This window comes from Oncorhynchus gorbuscha, linkage group LG18 (assembly GCF_021184085.1).
Source record: "Oncorhynchus gorbuscha isolate QuinsamMale2020 ecotype Even-year linkage group LG18, OgorEven_v1.0, whole genome shotgun sequence".
Lineage (NCBI taxonomy): Eukaryota > Metazoa > Chordata > Actinopteri > Salmoniformes > Salmonidae > Oncorhynchus > Oncorhynchus gorbuscha.
This window is the reverse complement of record NC_060190.1, coordinates 22,005,337-22,019,762: the sequence shown is the minus strand read 5'-3', so window position 1 is coordinate 22,019,762 and position 14,426 is coordinate 22,005,337. Positions and strand designations below refer to the sequence as shown.

Sequence of the window (14,426 nt, the reverse complement as noted above, 5' to 3'; positions counted from 1 at the left end):
AGGTTTACTTGGTGTTATCACTGTTACTCACTGTCCCAAGCTCTGAATGCTCAGCTATGAAAAGCCAACTGACATTTACTTCTGAGGTGCTGACCCTCTATAATCACTATGATTATTATTTGACCCTGCTGGTCATCTATGAATGTGTGAACATCTTGAAGAACGATAGGTTTCTTCCTAGGTTCCTGCCTTTTTAGTGAGTATTTCCAAGCCACAAGGGCTTCTACATCTGCATTGCTTGCTCTTTGGGTTTTTAGGCTGGGTTTCTGTATGATGATGTAAAAATGCTTTTTTAAATACATTTGATTGATTGGTCTAGGGCTACTTAAGACAGAGCTTTTCAAAAAGATATAATCCTATTTTCGTGGCAATGATCTTTGTTCTTATGCAGATATGATTTTTGTGATGTATTTTCGAAATCTAGAATATTTCCTGCTGTTCACAGGCGACTGGTCATTTCAAGTAATAACATATACCAATTGATTCTTGAAGAATGTCTTAGGCAATATTAGTCCATTGTTTTTAGTCATATATACTGAACAAAAATACAAACGCAATGTGCAACAATTTCAATGATTTTACTGAGTTACAGTCAACTGAAATCAGTCAATTGAAATAAATTCATTAGGCCCTATGGATTTCACGACTGGGCAGGAGCGCAGCCATGAGTGGGCCTGGGAGGACATAGACCCAGCCACTTAGGAGCCAGGCCCAGCCAATCCGAATGAGTTTATCCCCACAAAAGGCCTTTATTACAGATAGAAATACTCTTGTTTTATCAGCTGTCCGAGTGGCTGGTCTCAGACGATCCCGCAGGTGAAGAGGCCAGATGTGGAGGTCTTTAGCTGGTGTGGTTCCACGTAGTTGTCAGGCCGGTTGGATGTACTGCAGAATTCTCTAAAACAACATTGGAGATATGTATGGTAGGGAAATTAACATTAAATTCTCTGGCAACAGCTCGTGGACATTCCTGCAGTCAGCATGCCAATTGCACACTCAGATCTGTGGCATTGTGCTGTGTGATAAAATTGCACCTTTCGGTGTTCTTTTATTGGCCCCAGCACAAAGAGCACCTGTGTAATGATCATGATGTTTAACAAAAGGGTGCACAAAATGAGTTAAATTTTTTGAGTGCATTGAAACATTTGAAGATATTTTATGTCAGCTCAAGAAACATGGGACCAACACTTTACATGTTGCGTCTTATTTTTCAGTATAAGTGTTTGTAAACAATGTAGTTTCAATAAAATGAAAACCACCATGCCAATCTCAAACTATCAATCCTTGCATCCAGCTCTGAATTTGAGAATGGCTACATTTCCCCAGCCCTATCCCTCAACTTACCGAACAAAGTGGCAGGGGCAGGCTGTTGAAATGGCAGGTTGTGGCATTAAATTAATTCACTTTTGTTAACTACATTTGTGGTTTATGACTTCAGACATAAATGAATATGATGGATTGATCATTTCTTTAAAGTCAAGCTTGATTTTTAAACATCCGATAACCCCTTTCGTTCTAGGAGAAAAATATTGTTTATGGCTTTAAAAAAAATGAAGTCACATTGATGAACTTTTACTTAATTACAATAACTCCTTGAAACTTTGAGAAAGGCCTTTTATTCAATCATACATCCAAATAAGTAGCATTGGTACATATAAGACCACAAAAAAACAAGAAACCCCATTTCCAGTGTTAGGAACCTAATTTTTAAGCCAAAGAACTACTCTGTCCTAAAAGGATATTGGTTGTGAGAACAACCACTCACTAACCAGGTTGCCATCCAACCTTTTTATGTGAGTAAAGTTTTTTAAAATAATGTCACAACAGTCCTGATGGAAACAGCAAATACGAGCCGGTAAACTTTCCAAATGTCAACAAAACAAAAAAGGCTAGACAAGGTGGGAACTTTGTGTTTCTGGAAAATTAATTACACTAGAAATGGCAGTGGAAACAACTTCATACTTTAAATGTTGATATAATAACCATCATAGCAAAGTAAACTTGGAGTCACGTGATGGTAACATCTCTAGTTGGAAAATGCGCGATTCGTTTTAGAATATTTGCATGAAAATCCATCACCAATTGGATAAAAACCTAGCTACTGTGATAAAGAGAAACTTAATTTAATTTTGGTCATTTCATCCGACATAAGGGACAGTTCACTTGACTTACGGATTTCAAAAAGTAAAATCTACTCTAGAAAAAATGTCAGAAATGCATTGAGAACAGGAGAATTCTGGGATATATCCAATAGCTGTGACAATCTTTAAAAGTGTCCACTATTTGGGGAAAATAAAAATAATCAGACACTTTGAATCTGGGGCACATGGCATAGTTAAATCTGTTGCCTTATAATTGTCACCAAGTTATCAGGAGTACACTTAGCATAAGACTCATTATTATACGGTGCTGTAATAGGCACTAGGCAGTCATTGCTTCTTGCCCTTGCTGGGTTTGGCCAACAGGGCAGGATCGATGTCCTCTGCAGAAAGCCCTATGGTGGAGAAAAGGCGAGCAGCGCGCTCTGACAGGGTTCCCCCACACTTCATTCCCCGTGCAATCAGTTCCGCCTTTAGCCTGTCCAACCCCAAAGTCTCCAACTCCTTGTCTGAGTGCACTGCCTGGAGGTCTAAGGGCCCATCTTCACACTGCATACCAGGGGAGAAACACACATGAGTTCATCTTTAAAAGTAACTGTTCATTACACTGTTCTATTTTGCATGACTGCAGCTGGTCTTGTAGCAAAGTCCTATTCATGGTGCATTGTGAGCCATTAAACATCTTTGGTCATCCCAACATCTCATTTTCATTATGCTCACAAGGAAAGCTGCTTAATGTTTGGGATGACCCAGAACAACGAAGGAGCATGTATGGGTGGATAATGAAAATGGAAAACATTAAATAATGAAATAACAAGGCCCAATAGGACAAATCTTGAGTGGAACATTAAGAAACTCACAGCGGCTTGGTTGACGCTACTCTGAGCTACGCTTAGATTGTCGGGCTTTGGGAATGTTTCTTCTGTGGGGACCACCTTCTGCTCTCCACTACCACTGGTAGCAAAAGCTGCTGCCTCTGCTTGAGATTGTGTCTGCACCTCGGCTGGGCTCTCTGGAGAGCTGGGTCCTGAGATGGAGTTGCTGCTTGCCCTAGGAGCTTCCGGAGTTGCCGTTTGTTCCGCTCTGCTCTGAGAGGCTGATGTGTAAGCTGACGTTGCTCCCGTTACGGGACAATCGGGTACCCCTGAATCGGAAGCAGATGTGGAGGGAGAGTTCCCGCTGTCGCTTGCATCATCGTCATCCTCAGAGCTGTCGAGGTCATCCAGGCCACCAACACCCGTCCTGTAATATCCAAAACATTTCACTATCAGTTTTGTCCGCATGACATTTTTTTGGCATGTTTTAATTTAAGAGGCTTTAAAAAGATTATTATTATTTATTTTATTTACAAAAAAATGTTAAACCAAGGTGACAAAGCTCATTCACCAAAAGCATTTCTTCTTGCTTTTCCCTTGGCCTTTGTTTGGAGGTGGCTTTTTGCGTTTCGGTGCCTCGTCTACTTTCACTAGTCCGCTGGAAGAGGCTTGCATTCCTAAAAACAGACTGTTAGACTCACCCTTGAATTAGTTCTATGGAACAAACAGCTCTTTACATTGTAATCATTTTCCACAGCACAGATCATTAAGAAACGTATATACAGCACCAGTCAAAAGTTTCAATACATCTACTCATTCAAGGGTTTTCATTTATGTTTTACTATTTTCTACATGGTAGAATAATAGTAAAGACAACAAAACAATGAAATAACATATGGAATCATGTAGTAACCAAAAAAGTGTAATAAAATATATTTTGATTTGTCCATTTGAGATTCTTCAAATAGCCACCCTTTACCTTAATCACAGCTTTACAAAAGCATGGCATTCTCTCAACGAGATTCACCTGGAATGTTTTTCCAACTATCTTGAAGGAGTTTCCACATATGCCGAGCACTTGTTGGCTGCTTTTCCTTCACTCTGCAGTCCAATTCAACCCAAACCATCTCAGTTGGGTTGAGGTCAGGTAATTGTAGAGGCTAGGTCATCTGATGCAACACTTCATTTTCCTTCTTGGTAAAATAGCACTTACGCAGCCTGGAGGTGTGTTGGGTCATTGTCCTGTTGAAAAACAAATTATATTCCCACTAATCCCAAACCAGGTGAGATGGCGTATCGCTGCAGAAGGCTGTGGTAGCCATGCTGCTTAAGCGTGCCTTGAATTCTAAATAAATCACTGACAGTGTCACAAGCAAAGCACCCCCAAGCATAACACCTCCTGCTCCATGCTTTACAGTTAGGAAATACACATACAGAGATCACCTGTTCACCGGCACTGGGTCTCACAAAAACACAGCCGTTGGAACCAAAATCTCCAATTTGGACTCATCAGACCGGTCTAATGTCCATTGCTCACATTTCTTGGCCCAAGCAAGTCTCTTCTTATTATTGGTGTACTTTAGTGTTTGTTTCTTTGCAGCAATTCGACCATGAAGGCCTATTTCAGTCTCCTCTGAACAGTTGACGTTGAGATGGGTGTTACGCGAATTCTGTGAAGCATTTATTTGGGCTGGAATTTCTGAGGCTGGTAACTAATGAACTTATCCTCTGCAGCAGAGGCAAATCTAGGTCTTCCATTCCTGCGGTCCTCATGAAAGCCAGTTTCAGCGCTTGATGATTTTTGTGACTGCATTTGAAGAAACCTTCTAAGTACTTGAAATGTTCCATAATGATTGACCTTCATGTCTTAGAGGTGACTGAGGGACTATCATTTCTCTTTGCTTATTTGAGCTGTTCTAGACATTTTTATTTTAACTAGGCAAGTCAGTTAAGAACTAATTCTTATTTACAATGACGGCCTACACCGTCTAAACCCGGACGACGCTGGGCCAATTGTGCGCAGCCCCATGGAACTCCCAATCACAGTCGGTTGTGATAGAGCCTAGAGTCGAACCAGTGTCTGTAGTGACGCCTCTAGCATTGAGATGCAGCACCTTAGACAGCTGCGCCACTCAGGAGCCATAATATGGACTTGGTCTTTTACCAAATAGGTCTAGGCGCTGCATCTCAGTGCTGGAGGCGTCACTACAGACACTCTGGTTCGACTCTGTAAAGCCCCCTCTACCTTGTCACAAATTCCACAAATGAACTTTTAACAAGGCACACCTTAATTTAAATGCATTCCAGGTGACTACCTCATGAAGTTGGTTAACAGAATGCCAAGAGCGTGCAAAGCTGTCAAGGAAAAGGGTGGCTACTCTGAAGAATCTAACTATTATTACAATGTAGAAAAGTCAAAATAAAGAAAAATCCTTGAATGAGTAGGTGTTCAAAAACTCGTGCCCAGTAGTGCATATATAAACATATCTTCATAAACATTACACCAGGGGCTCTGCACTGTTTGGCCCTGTGCAGCTTCCATGTGTCTCAGAGGGGTTGGGTGAAAAACAAACATTTACCATTCTTACAAATGGACAATAAACATACTATTCCACCATTTCATTCTAAATATCCATTTGAAATTCGTGCCTTTTAAAACGGAGTCCTCCAGGCGTTCTGAGAGATCGTGGCACTGCTTCTCGTACTCTGGGTCTGTAAAGTGATGCTTGGGCTCGGCCAGCTTCCTCTGCAGTCTCTCCAGACGCCTTTGCTCTTTCTCTGCCTCGCGGTCTGCCTGCTTCTTAAGCCACTCTGCCATCCTGAAGACACACACACAATATGACTACATTTTCATTACCTATTTATTCATCCCATTGTACCAAAAGTGCAAACTGACGATCAAATCCAACAGGTGAGCTTCATCAAAAACCCCTATTTAGAAAAATAATTCAAATACAAGATAAAATTGAGTCTGTGGGTGACCATTTTACTCTTTCTCATGGTTGACATCTCTTAGTCTCCTTCCACTTAGATCTCTGCAGGCTTCGCGGTTTGTAGTCTTCTCAATTTGTGCCCCAAGAGCCCTAAGCATAGACCCAAAACCTGCCAGTTACAAATAATGGAACAGTTAATTCTTCATTTACTCACTTATTCAGAATCATGTAAGCAACATTTCACACCTGTCCACTAACTTTATGGCTTAACAGTAAATTATCATTTTCTTAAGTAGCTAGCTAACTAGAAGTTATATTAATGAACCTGTTACTGTAAGTCTAAGGGACAAGCAGACTAATAACTACTTAGTTACCTCCTTTCCCTCCACAGAGACGAGGCTCCAGTCGATACACCGCTCCAGCCTGCAATTTCTCATCAAGCTCTGATAGTCGTCCATTATTCTTGACATAGAGATCCGATGATGGGATTCCCTGAAAAGTATAGAAGAAACATTAGGCAAGTAGCTAGCTAGTAGGGACGCAATGATTGAACAGCAAACATTTGAACCGGGGACCGGTGTGAAAGATACGAGTGTGGTTGGTCTTCATGAGTCCAAACCGATCCAAATGTAGCATAGGCCAGGAAATCGATTCAAACGTTACGAATCACAAGTTCCATTTTTTGTTGTTGCTCAAATTACTTTCTACCTTCGGGAAAAAACTAATCTTTGGTAACAAAGTGTAGAACTAAGTATTTAACTAAGTATTTAATTGTGTTGACAGTCAATAAGCTACAACCCCAGGCAATATCAGTAGCTGTAAATAAGAATTTGTTCTTAACTGACTTGCCTAGTTTAAAAAAATTATAATAAAGTGACCTTTAAGTATTCAGACCCCTTTACTTTCTCCACATTTTGTTACATTACTGCCTTCTTCTAAAATGTATTTTTATTTTTTATTCCCCTCCATCTACACAAAATACTGCACATCAACCCTCGATGATAGTGGGCGCTAGATCTGCACAATCGACTGCCTAGGCTATATAAAACATAATCTCATTAACAACTGTGATTATCTTTGTCAAAGATTATGGATATACTGACAAGATACATGTCTCTCCGCCCAAATAATGGGAATCGTGGTCCTCAGAGGCACGGGGGGCTGTCTAGCTCCTGCCTATCCTTTATCTGGATAAATCTCATTATTATACTCCTTTTTTAGATATTAAAATGAGGGTTGTGACGTCAACCGCCTGTAGTCAATGGAGAGAGATGCTATGCTACTAGCTTCAATACATGAATATGCATAGCAATTTAGAGACAACTCCAACAGTGTTTTATCTCAAAGTTGATGGGATGCCACGTGTCCTACTTATATAAATCAGTACACTCTTAATTTGTGCTTTACGAAACTACTTGATCAAATAACATCACATACCAAATAAGCCCCCCGGGACCACCCATACCACAATGATAAATGTTGATATTTAAATAAGCCCCCAAATATAAATGTTGACCAAATTCAACACTGTCATTGACCTCCATAGAAAAACAACTTTCTTAATTGGTAAAAACACAAAAACCACCACCTGCTGGAGGGAGACAGATTTTCCGCTGAGATGGGCCTCTCTGCCTTTGTGCAAAGAAAGGAAGTGAAGTCTCCTCCCTTACAGACAAACTCTTGGCTAAACCCATCTCTTCCGCTAATGTCACCCCAAAACATTTGTGTTTTCAAGAATTTTTACAATAGAACCCATTTTGACTTTGTGGCTGTGGATTCTAGTGGACATCAGTTTAACCACCGCCTTCGCCCAATCCCGAGTCATCCAAATAATCAGACGAAAACCCAAAACCAGGAAAAACTGCTACTCTTTATTAAAAATGCTTTGTCAATGTACAAATACAATAAGGCATAACATATATTCCTTTACCAAGACAGCTTGTCACAAATTAACTTTCCTTTCCTAGATAGTCATCGTATCAAAGATAATTGTGTTGTTTAGGTTTAGAGTGTGTAGTCTTAGAGTGATTATCTTAATTTACCGAGGTTAGCTAGCCAGCTATTTGTCGTCCTTAACGTAGGTGACTCTGCTAGCTAGCCAACGCTAGCCAACGTCTTCTGTATAGAACTCAACAACCCGGTCGCATTCACAGGTAGTATCACATTTTCACTTCATTTCATTACAGTACAACGGTTTGATTTGTTTGATCGTAGCTAGCTACATAGCTAGCTACATAGCAGTCTTTGTATCAAAGATAATTGTGTAGTCTAGAGCGATTTTCTAGGTTCGCTAGCCAGCTATTGTCGTTCTTTTAACGCAACGTAAACAACACTGCTAGCTAGCCAGCTAGCCCCCGAATAGCAACACTGCAGAAACTATTACACTCAACGGAACATTTACATTTAAGTCATTTAGCAGACGCTCTTATCCAGAGCGACTTACAAATTGGTGCATTCACCTTATGACATCCAGTGGAACAGCCACTTTACAATAGTGCATCTACATATTTTAAGGGGGGGGGGGTGAGAAGGATTACTTTATCCTATCCTAGGTATTCCTTAAAGAGGTGGGGTTTCAGGTGTCTCCGGAAGGTGGTGATTGACTCCGCTGTCCTGGCGTCGTGAGGGAGTTTGTTCCACCATTGGGGAGCCAGAGCAGCGAACAGTTTTGACTGGGCTGAGCGGGAACTGTACTTCCTCAGTGGTAGGGAGGCGAGCAGGCCAGAGGTGGATGAACGCAGTGCCCTTATTTGGGTGTAGGGCCTGATCAGAGCCTGGAGGTACTGAGGTGCCGTTCCCCTCACAGCTCCGTAGGCAAGCACCATGGTCTTGTAGCGGATGCGAGCTTCAACTGGAAGCCAGTGGAGAGAGCGGAGGAGCGGGGTGACGTGAGAGAACTTGGGAAGGTTGAACACCAGACGGGCTGCGGCGTTCTGGATGAGTTGTAGGGGTTTAATGGCACAGGCAGGGAGCCCAGCCAACAGCGAGTTGCAGTAATCCAGACGGGAGATGACAAGTGCCTGGATTAGGACCTGTGCCGCTTCCTGTGTGAGGCAGGGTCGTACTCTGCGGATGTTGTAGAGCATGAACCTACAGGAACGGGCCACCACCTTGATGTTAGTTGAGAACGACAGGGTACGACTTGATTAGTGTAGTGTCAACAACGCACCCACTGCTAGCTGGCCTACTTCAGCAGTACTGTATCATTTTAATCATTTTAGTCAATAAGATTCTTGCTACGTAGCTTAAATTTCTGAACATTCGAGACGTGTAGTCCACTTGTCATTCCAATCTCCTTTGCATTAGCGTAGCCTCTTCTGTAGCCTGTCAACTATGTGTCTGTTTATCCCTGTTCTCTCCTCTCTGCACAGACCATACAAACCATACAAACGGTCCCAGCGCGCACGACCCACGTGGAGTTCCAGGTCTCCGGTAGCCTCTGGAACTGCCAATCTGCGGTCAACAAGGCAGAGTTCATCTCAGCCTATGCCTCCCTCCAGTCCCTCGACTTCTTGGCACTGACGGAAACATGGATCACCACAGACAACACTGCTACTCCTACTGCTCTCTCTTCGTCCGCCCACGTGTTCTCGCACACCCCGAGAGCGTCTGGTCAGCGGGGTGGTGGCACCGGGATCCTCATCTCTCCCAAGTGGTCATTCTCTCTTTCTCCCCTTACCCATCTGTCTATCGCCTCCTTTGAATTCCATGTTGTCACAGTTACTAGCCCTTTCAAGCTTAACATCCTTATCATTTATCGCCCTCCAGGTTCCCTCGGAGAGTTCATCAATGAGCTTGATGCCTTGATAAGCTCCTTTCCTGAGGACGGCTCACCTCTCACAGTTCTGGGCAACTTTAACCTCCCCACGTCTACCTTTGACTCTTTCCTCTCTGCCTCCTTTCCACTCCTCTCCTCTTTTGACCTCACCCTCTCACCTTCCCCCCCTACTCACAAGGCAGGCAATACGCTCGACCTCATCTTTACTAGATGCTGTTCTTCCACTAACCTCATTGCAACTCCCCTCCAAGTCTCCGACCACTACCTTGTATCCTTTTCCCTCTCGCGCTCATCCAACACCTCCCACACTGCCCCTACTCGGATGGTATCGCACCGTCCCAACCTTCGCTCTCTCTCCCCCGCTACTCTCTCCTCTTCCATCCTATCATCTCTTCCCTCCACTCAAACCTTCTCCCACCTATCTCCTGATTCTGCCTCCTCAACCCTCCTCTCCTCCCTCTCTGCATCCCTTGACTCTCTATGTCCCCTATCCTCCAGGCCGGCTCGGTCCTCCCCTCCCGCTCCGTGGCTCGATGACTCATTGCGAGCTCACAGAACAGGGCTCCGGGCAGCCGAGCGGAAATGGAGGAAAACTCGCCTCCCTGCGGACCTGGCATCCTTTCACTCCCTCCTCTCTACATTTTCCTCCTCTGTCTCTGCTGCTAAAGCCACTTTCTACCACGCTAAATTCCAAGCATCTGCCTCTAACCCTAGGAAGCTCTTTGCCACCTTCTCCTCCCTCCTGAATCCTCCTCCCCCTCCCCCCTCCTCCCTCTCTGCAGATGACTTCGTCAACCATTTTGAAAAGAAGTTCGACGACATCCGATCCTCGTTTGCTAAGTCAAACGACACCGCTGGTTCTGCTCACACTGCCCTACCCTGTGATCTGACCTCTTTCTCCCCTCTCTCTCCAGATGAAATCTCGCGTCTTGTGACAGCCGGCCGCCCAACAACCTGCCCGCATGACCCTATCCCCTCCTCTCTTCTCCAGACCATTTCCGGAGACCTTCTCCCTTACCTCACCTCGCTCATCAACTCATCCCTGACCGCTGGCTACGTCCCTTCCGTCTTCAAGAGAGCGAGAGTTGCACCCCTTCTGAAAAAACCTACACTCGATCCCTCCGATGTCAACAATTACAGACCAGTATCCCTTCTTTCTTTTCTCTCCAAAACTCTTGAACGTGCCGCCCTTGGCCAGCTCTCCCGCTATCTCTCTCTGAATGACCTCCTTGATCCAAATCAGTCAGGTTTCAAGACTAGTCATTCAACTGAGACTGCTCTCCTCTGTATCACGGAGGCGCTCCGCACTGCTAAAGCTAACTCTCTCTCCTCTGCTCTCATCCTTCTAGATCTATCGGCTGCCTTCGATACTGTGAACCATCAGATCCTCCTCTCCACCCTCTCCGAGTTGGGCATCTCCGGCGCGGCCCACGCTTGGATTGCGTCCTACCCGAAAGGTCGCTCCTACCAGGTGGCGTGGCGAGAATCTTTCTCCTCACCACGCGCTCTCACCACTGGTGTCCCCCAGGGCTCTGTTCTTGGCCCTCTCCTATTCTCGCTATACACCAAGTCACTTGGCTGTGTCATAACCTCACATGGTCTCTCTTATCATTGCTATGCAGACGACACACAATTAATCTTCTCCTTTCCCCCTTCTGATGACCAGGTGGCGAATCGCATCTCTGCATGTCTGGCAGACATATCAGTGTGGATGACGGATCACCACCTCAAGCTGAACCTCGGCAAGACGGAGATGCTCTTCCTCCCGGGGGAAGGACTGCCCGTTCCATGATCTCGCCATCACGGTTGACAACTCCATTGTGTCCTCCTCCCAGAGCGCCAAGAACCTTGGCGTGATCCTGGACAACACCCTGTCGTTCTCAACCAACATCAAGGCGGTGGTCCGTTCCTGTAGGTTCATGCTCTACAACATCCGCAGAGTACGACCCTGCCTCACACAGGAAGCGGCGCAGGTCCTAATCCAGGCACTTGTCATCTCCCGTCTGGATTACTGCAACTCGCTGTTGGCTGGGCTCCCTGCCTGTGCCATTAAACCCCTTCAACTCATCCAGAACGCCACAGCCCGTCTGGTGTTCAACCTTCCCAAGTTCTCACATCACCCCGCTCCTCCGTTCTCTCCACTGGCTTCCAGTTGAAGCTCGCATCCGCTACAAGACCATGGTGCTTGCCTACGGAGCTGTGAGGGGAACGGCACCTCAGTACCTCCAGGCTCTGATCAGGCCCTACACCCAAACAAGGGCACTGCGTTCATCCACCTCTGGCCTGCTCGCCTCCCTACCACTGAGGAAGTACAGCTCCCGCTCAGCCCAGTCAAAACTGTTCGCTGCCCTGGCCCCCAATGGTGGAACAAACTCCCTCACGACGCCAGGACAGCGGAGTCAATCACCACCTTCCGGAGACACCTGAAACCCCACCTCTTTAAGGAATACCTAGGATAGGATAAGTAATCCCTCTCACCCCCCCCCTTAAGTTTTAGATGCACTATTGTAAAGTGACTGTTCCACTGGATGTCATAAGGTGAATGCACCAATTTGTAAGTCGCTCTGGATAAGAGCGTCTGCTAAATGACTTAAATGTAAATGTAGTCTAAATTAAAATGGCTTTCATGGATTTTCTTTAAGCTGGATAAATGCATCTGGATAAACTTTCTATTTTAGTTAAATATATGCGACCAAAGAGAGACATCTCTTTGCATCCATCTGTTAAGTCTGGCCTTGCATTCATCCAAATTATTCCAGACACTGAAAGTCACTTATCTTATCATCTTTGGTAATATGTATACCTAGATATTTGTCTGTGGATTTAATTGGAATATCATGAGCCACCACAAGGTGACAGTCATGCAAGAGCCATTAATTCACACTTCCTTAATTGAAGGTGTAAAACGTATGCTTTGGGAAATTGTTTTATGGTTCGGAGAGCTTTTGGAAACTGGACAATATTTCTCAAAAACAAACTGCCGGCTGATTTATGAAAATCTGGTCATCAAAAACACTCTGCTGTTCAATATCAGAATTCTTGATAAGAATTGACTGAATTTCTGCAGACATAAGAACGAGTGATGGTGAAATAGAGCAGCCTTGTTGAATTCCACGACTTATGTCAAATCGTGGAGAAGTCCCTAGTGTTAAGGACACTGAGCTATTAGTGTTTTGATAAAAGGATCTAATCATGGTCCTGAACTTTCCTCCAAAACCATAAAGCTCCAAAGGATAGAAAATATGGGTGTTCAACCATGTCAAATGTTTTTAAAAAAGAAAATCAAGAAAAAGAGTACATCCATCATTTATCAGAAAAGAGCAAGACTTGGACCGAGCGCATGTTGTTCTACTTGGGCTTTGACAGATTCTTGCTGTTTCATCTGTACACAAGAGATTAACAAAAATAAACTGAACCAGCACTTGCGCACCCCCCCCCCCCTTCTAGCTCGGACTCTAATGATGGCTACTTTGAGGAAAATGTCCATTTATATGCACGCGATGTGGTTGTCGACCATTGCTATTTTAGGATTAAAGCACTAAATGTAAATAACTCTAAATTACAGCATCTGCTAAATCAGGGGTTCTCAAAAGTCAAATTGGGGACCCCACTTCCAGCATTGGGTAACATCCCACGCCCCCCACGACTATTTCTATCAGCAAAAGCACAGTCCATGACACAAACCGTTCACACCCCTCTTGTAGGTGGAAATTATTTTGCAGGGTTAAAACTTTTTTCCTTAATAATATATGCCATTTAGCAGACGCTTTTATCCAAAGCGACTTACAGTCATGTGTGCATACATTCTACGTATGGGTGGTCCCGGGGATCGAACCCACTACCCTGGCGTTACAAGCGCCATGCTCCAATTCTACAAATTGTCATGTGGCGCACAAAAACAAAGTGCAGTTTTAAAGTTACTTTTTGTTTTGCAATTCTATACAATTTGCTATCTAATGTGTATTCATGTAATATTTGAGTGACTAAAAAAATACAACAATATCTACGGGCAAAAAAAAAAAGCTACATTAAAAACAAAACACTGCTGACATAGGCTAGTTGATCAATGACAAACATGACAAGAGGACCGGAATGATTTGTTGTTAATAAAAAAAAATATTTATATATATATATTTTTTTAAACACAAGAGGACCGGATAGTGCACTACTCAATTTCGAAATTGCACATTGTGCATGCTACTATTACAACGTTCAAGAGTACGTTTAAAGCCGGACGGAGTTCTTTATAAACCCACCAAAAAGTTTGGGAACCATGTTCTAAATGACTAAAGTGTTGAAAAATGTTTCGTTATTGAATCGCATCGGAGCCCATCGAACGTTAAATGCGTATCGAATCGTCTTGAAAGGAAAATACGCACATCCCTACTAGTATTAGTAATGCCAGTACTATCTAGCTAGTTAACATTAAAAAAATACAGCGCAGAAAATACTACGTATGTTCAAACCCTGGTAGGCAAAGTGTGTTAAACTAGATAGCTAGCTAGCTTCCGCTAATACCGCGTTAGTTATCAAGCTACCAGTAGCTAGCTTCTTGGATGTAGAACCTATGAAGTAATATTTCAGTTGAATTGATAACACGACCATTTTGATACTAACCTTTTCTTTCGTAAAAATATCAACTAGATCACGAACAGATGCTCCAGTAGGAAAAGAAGCGTTGCAAAAATGAAGAAGTGGACCAGAAAGAAACAACTCCATGATGTTGCCAAAGATAGCACAGAAATAAGTAAGGATACTTTGTCGCGTGACTACCGGATATTTACGCTGACGTCAAAATGTT

The 14,426-nt window shown here is 43.6% G+C and overlaps 1 protein-coding gene across 1 annotated transcript; it reads right to left on the bottom strand.

Annotated features, from left to right (window-relative positions):
- Positions 1-1,597: 1,597 nt before the first annotated feature.
- Positions 1,598-14,413, bottom strand: LOC124002441 (replication stress response regulator SDE2-like). Its single transcript, XM_046309815.1, has 7 exons — positions 14,243-14,413; positions 6,222-6,339; positions 5,905-6,016; positions 5,564-5,733; positions 3,486-3,591; positions 2,960-3,341; positions 1,598-2,648 (listed from the first exon to the last, which is right to left on the bottom strand). The coding sequence occupies exons 1-7, from the start codon at positions 14,342-14,344 to the stop codon at positions 2,430-2,432; spliced, it is 1,209 nt and encodes a 402-aa protein (XP_046165771.1). The 5' UTR covers positions 14,345-14,413; the 3' UTR covers positions 1,598-2,429.
- Positions 14,414-14,426: the final 13 nt, after the last annotated feature.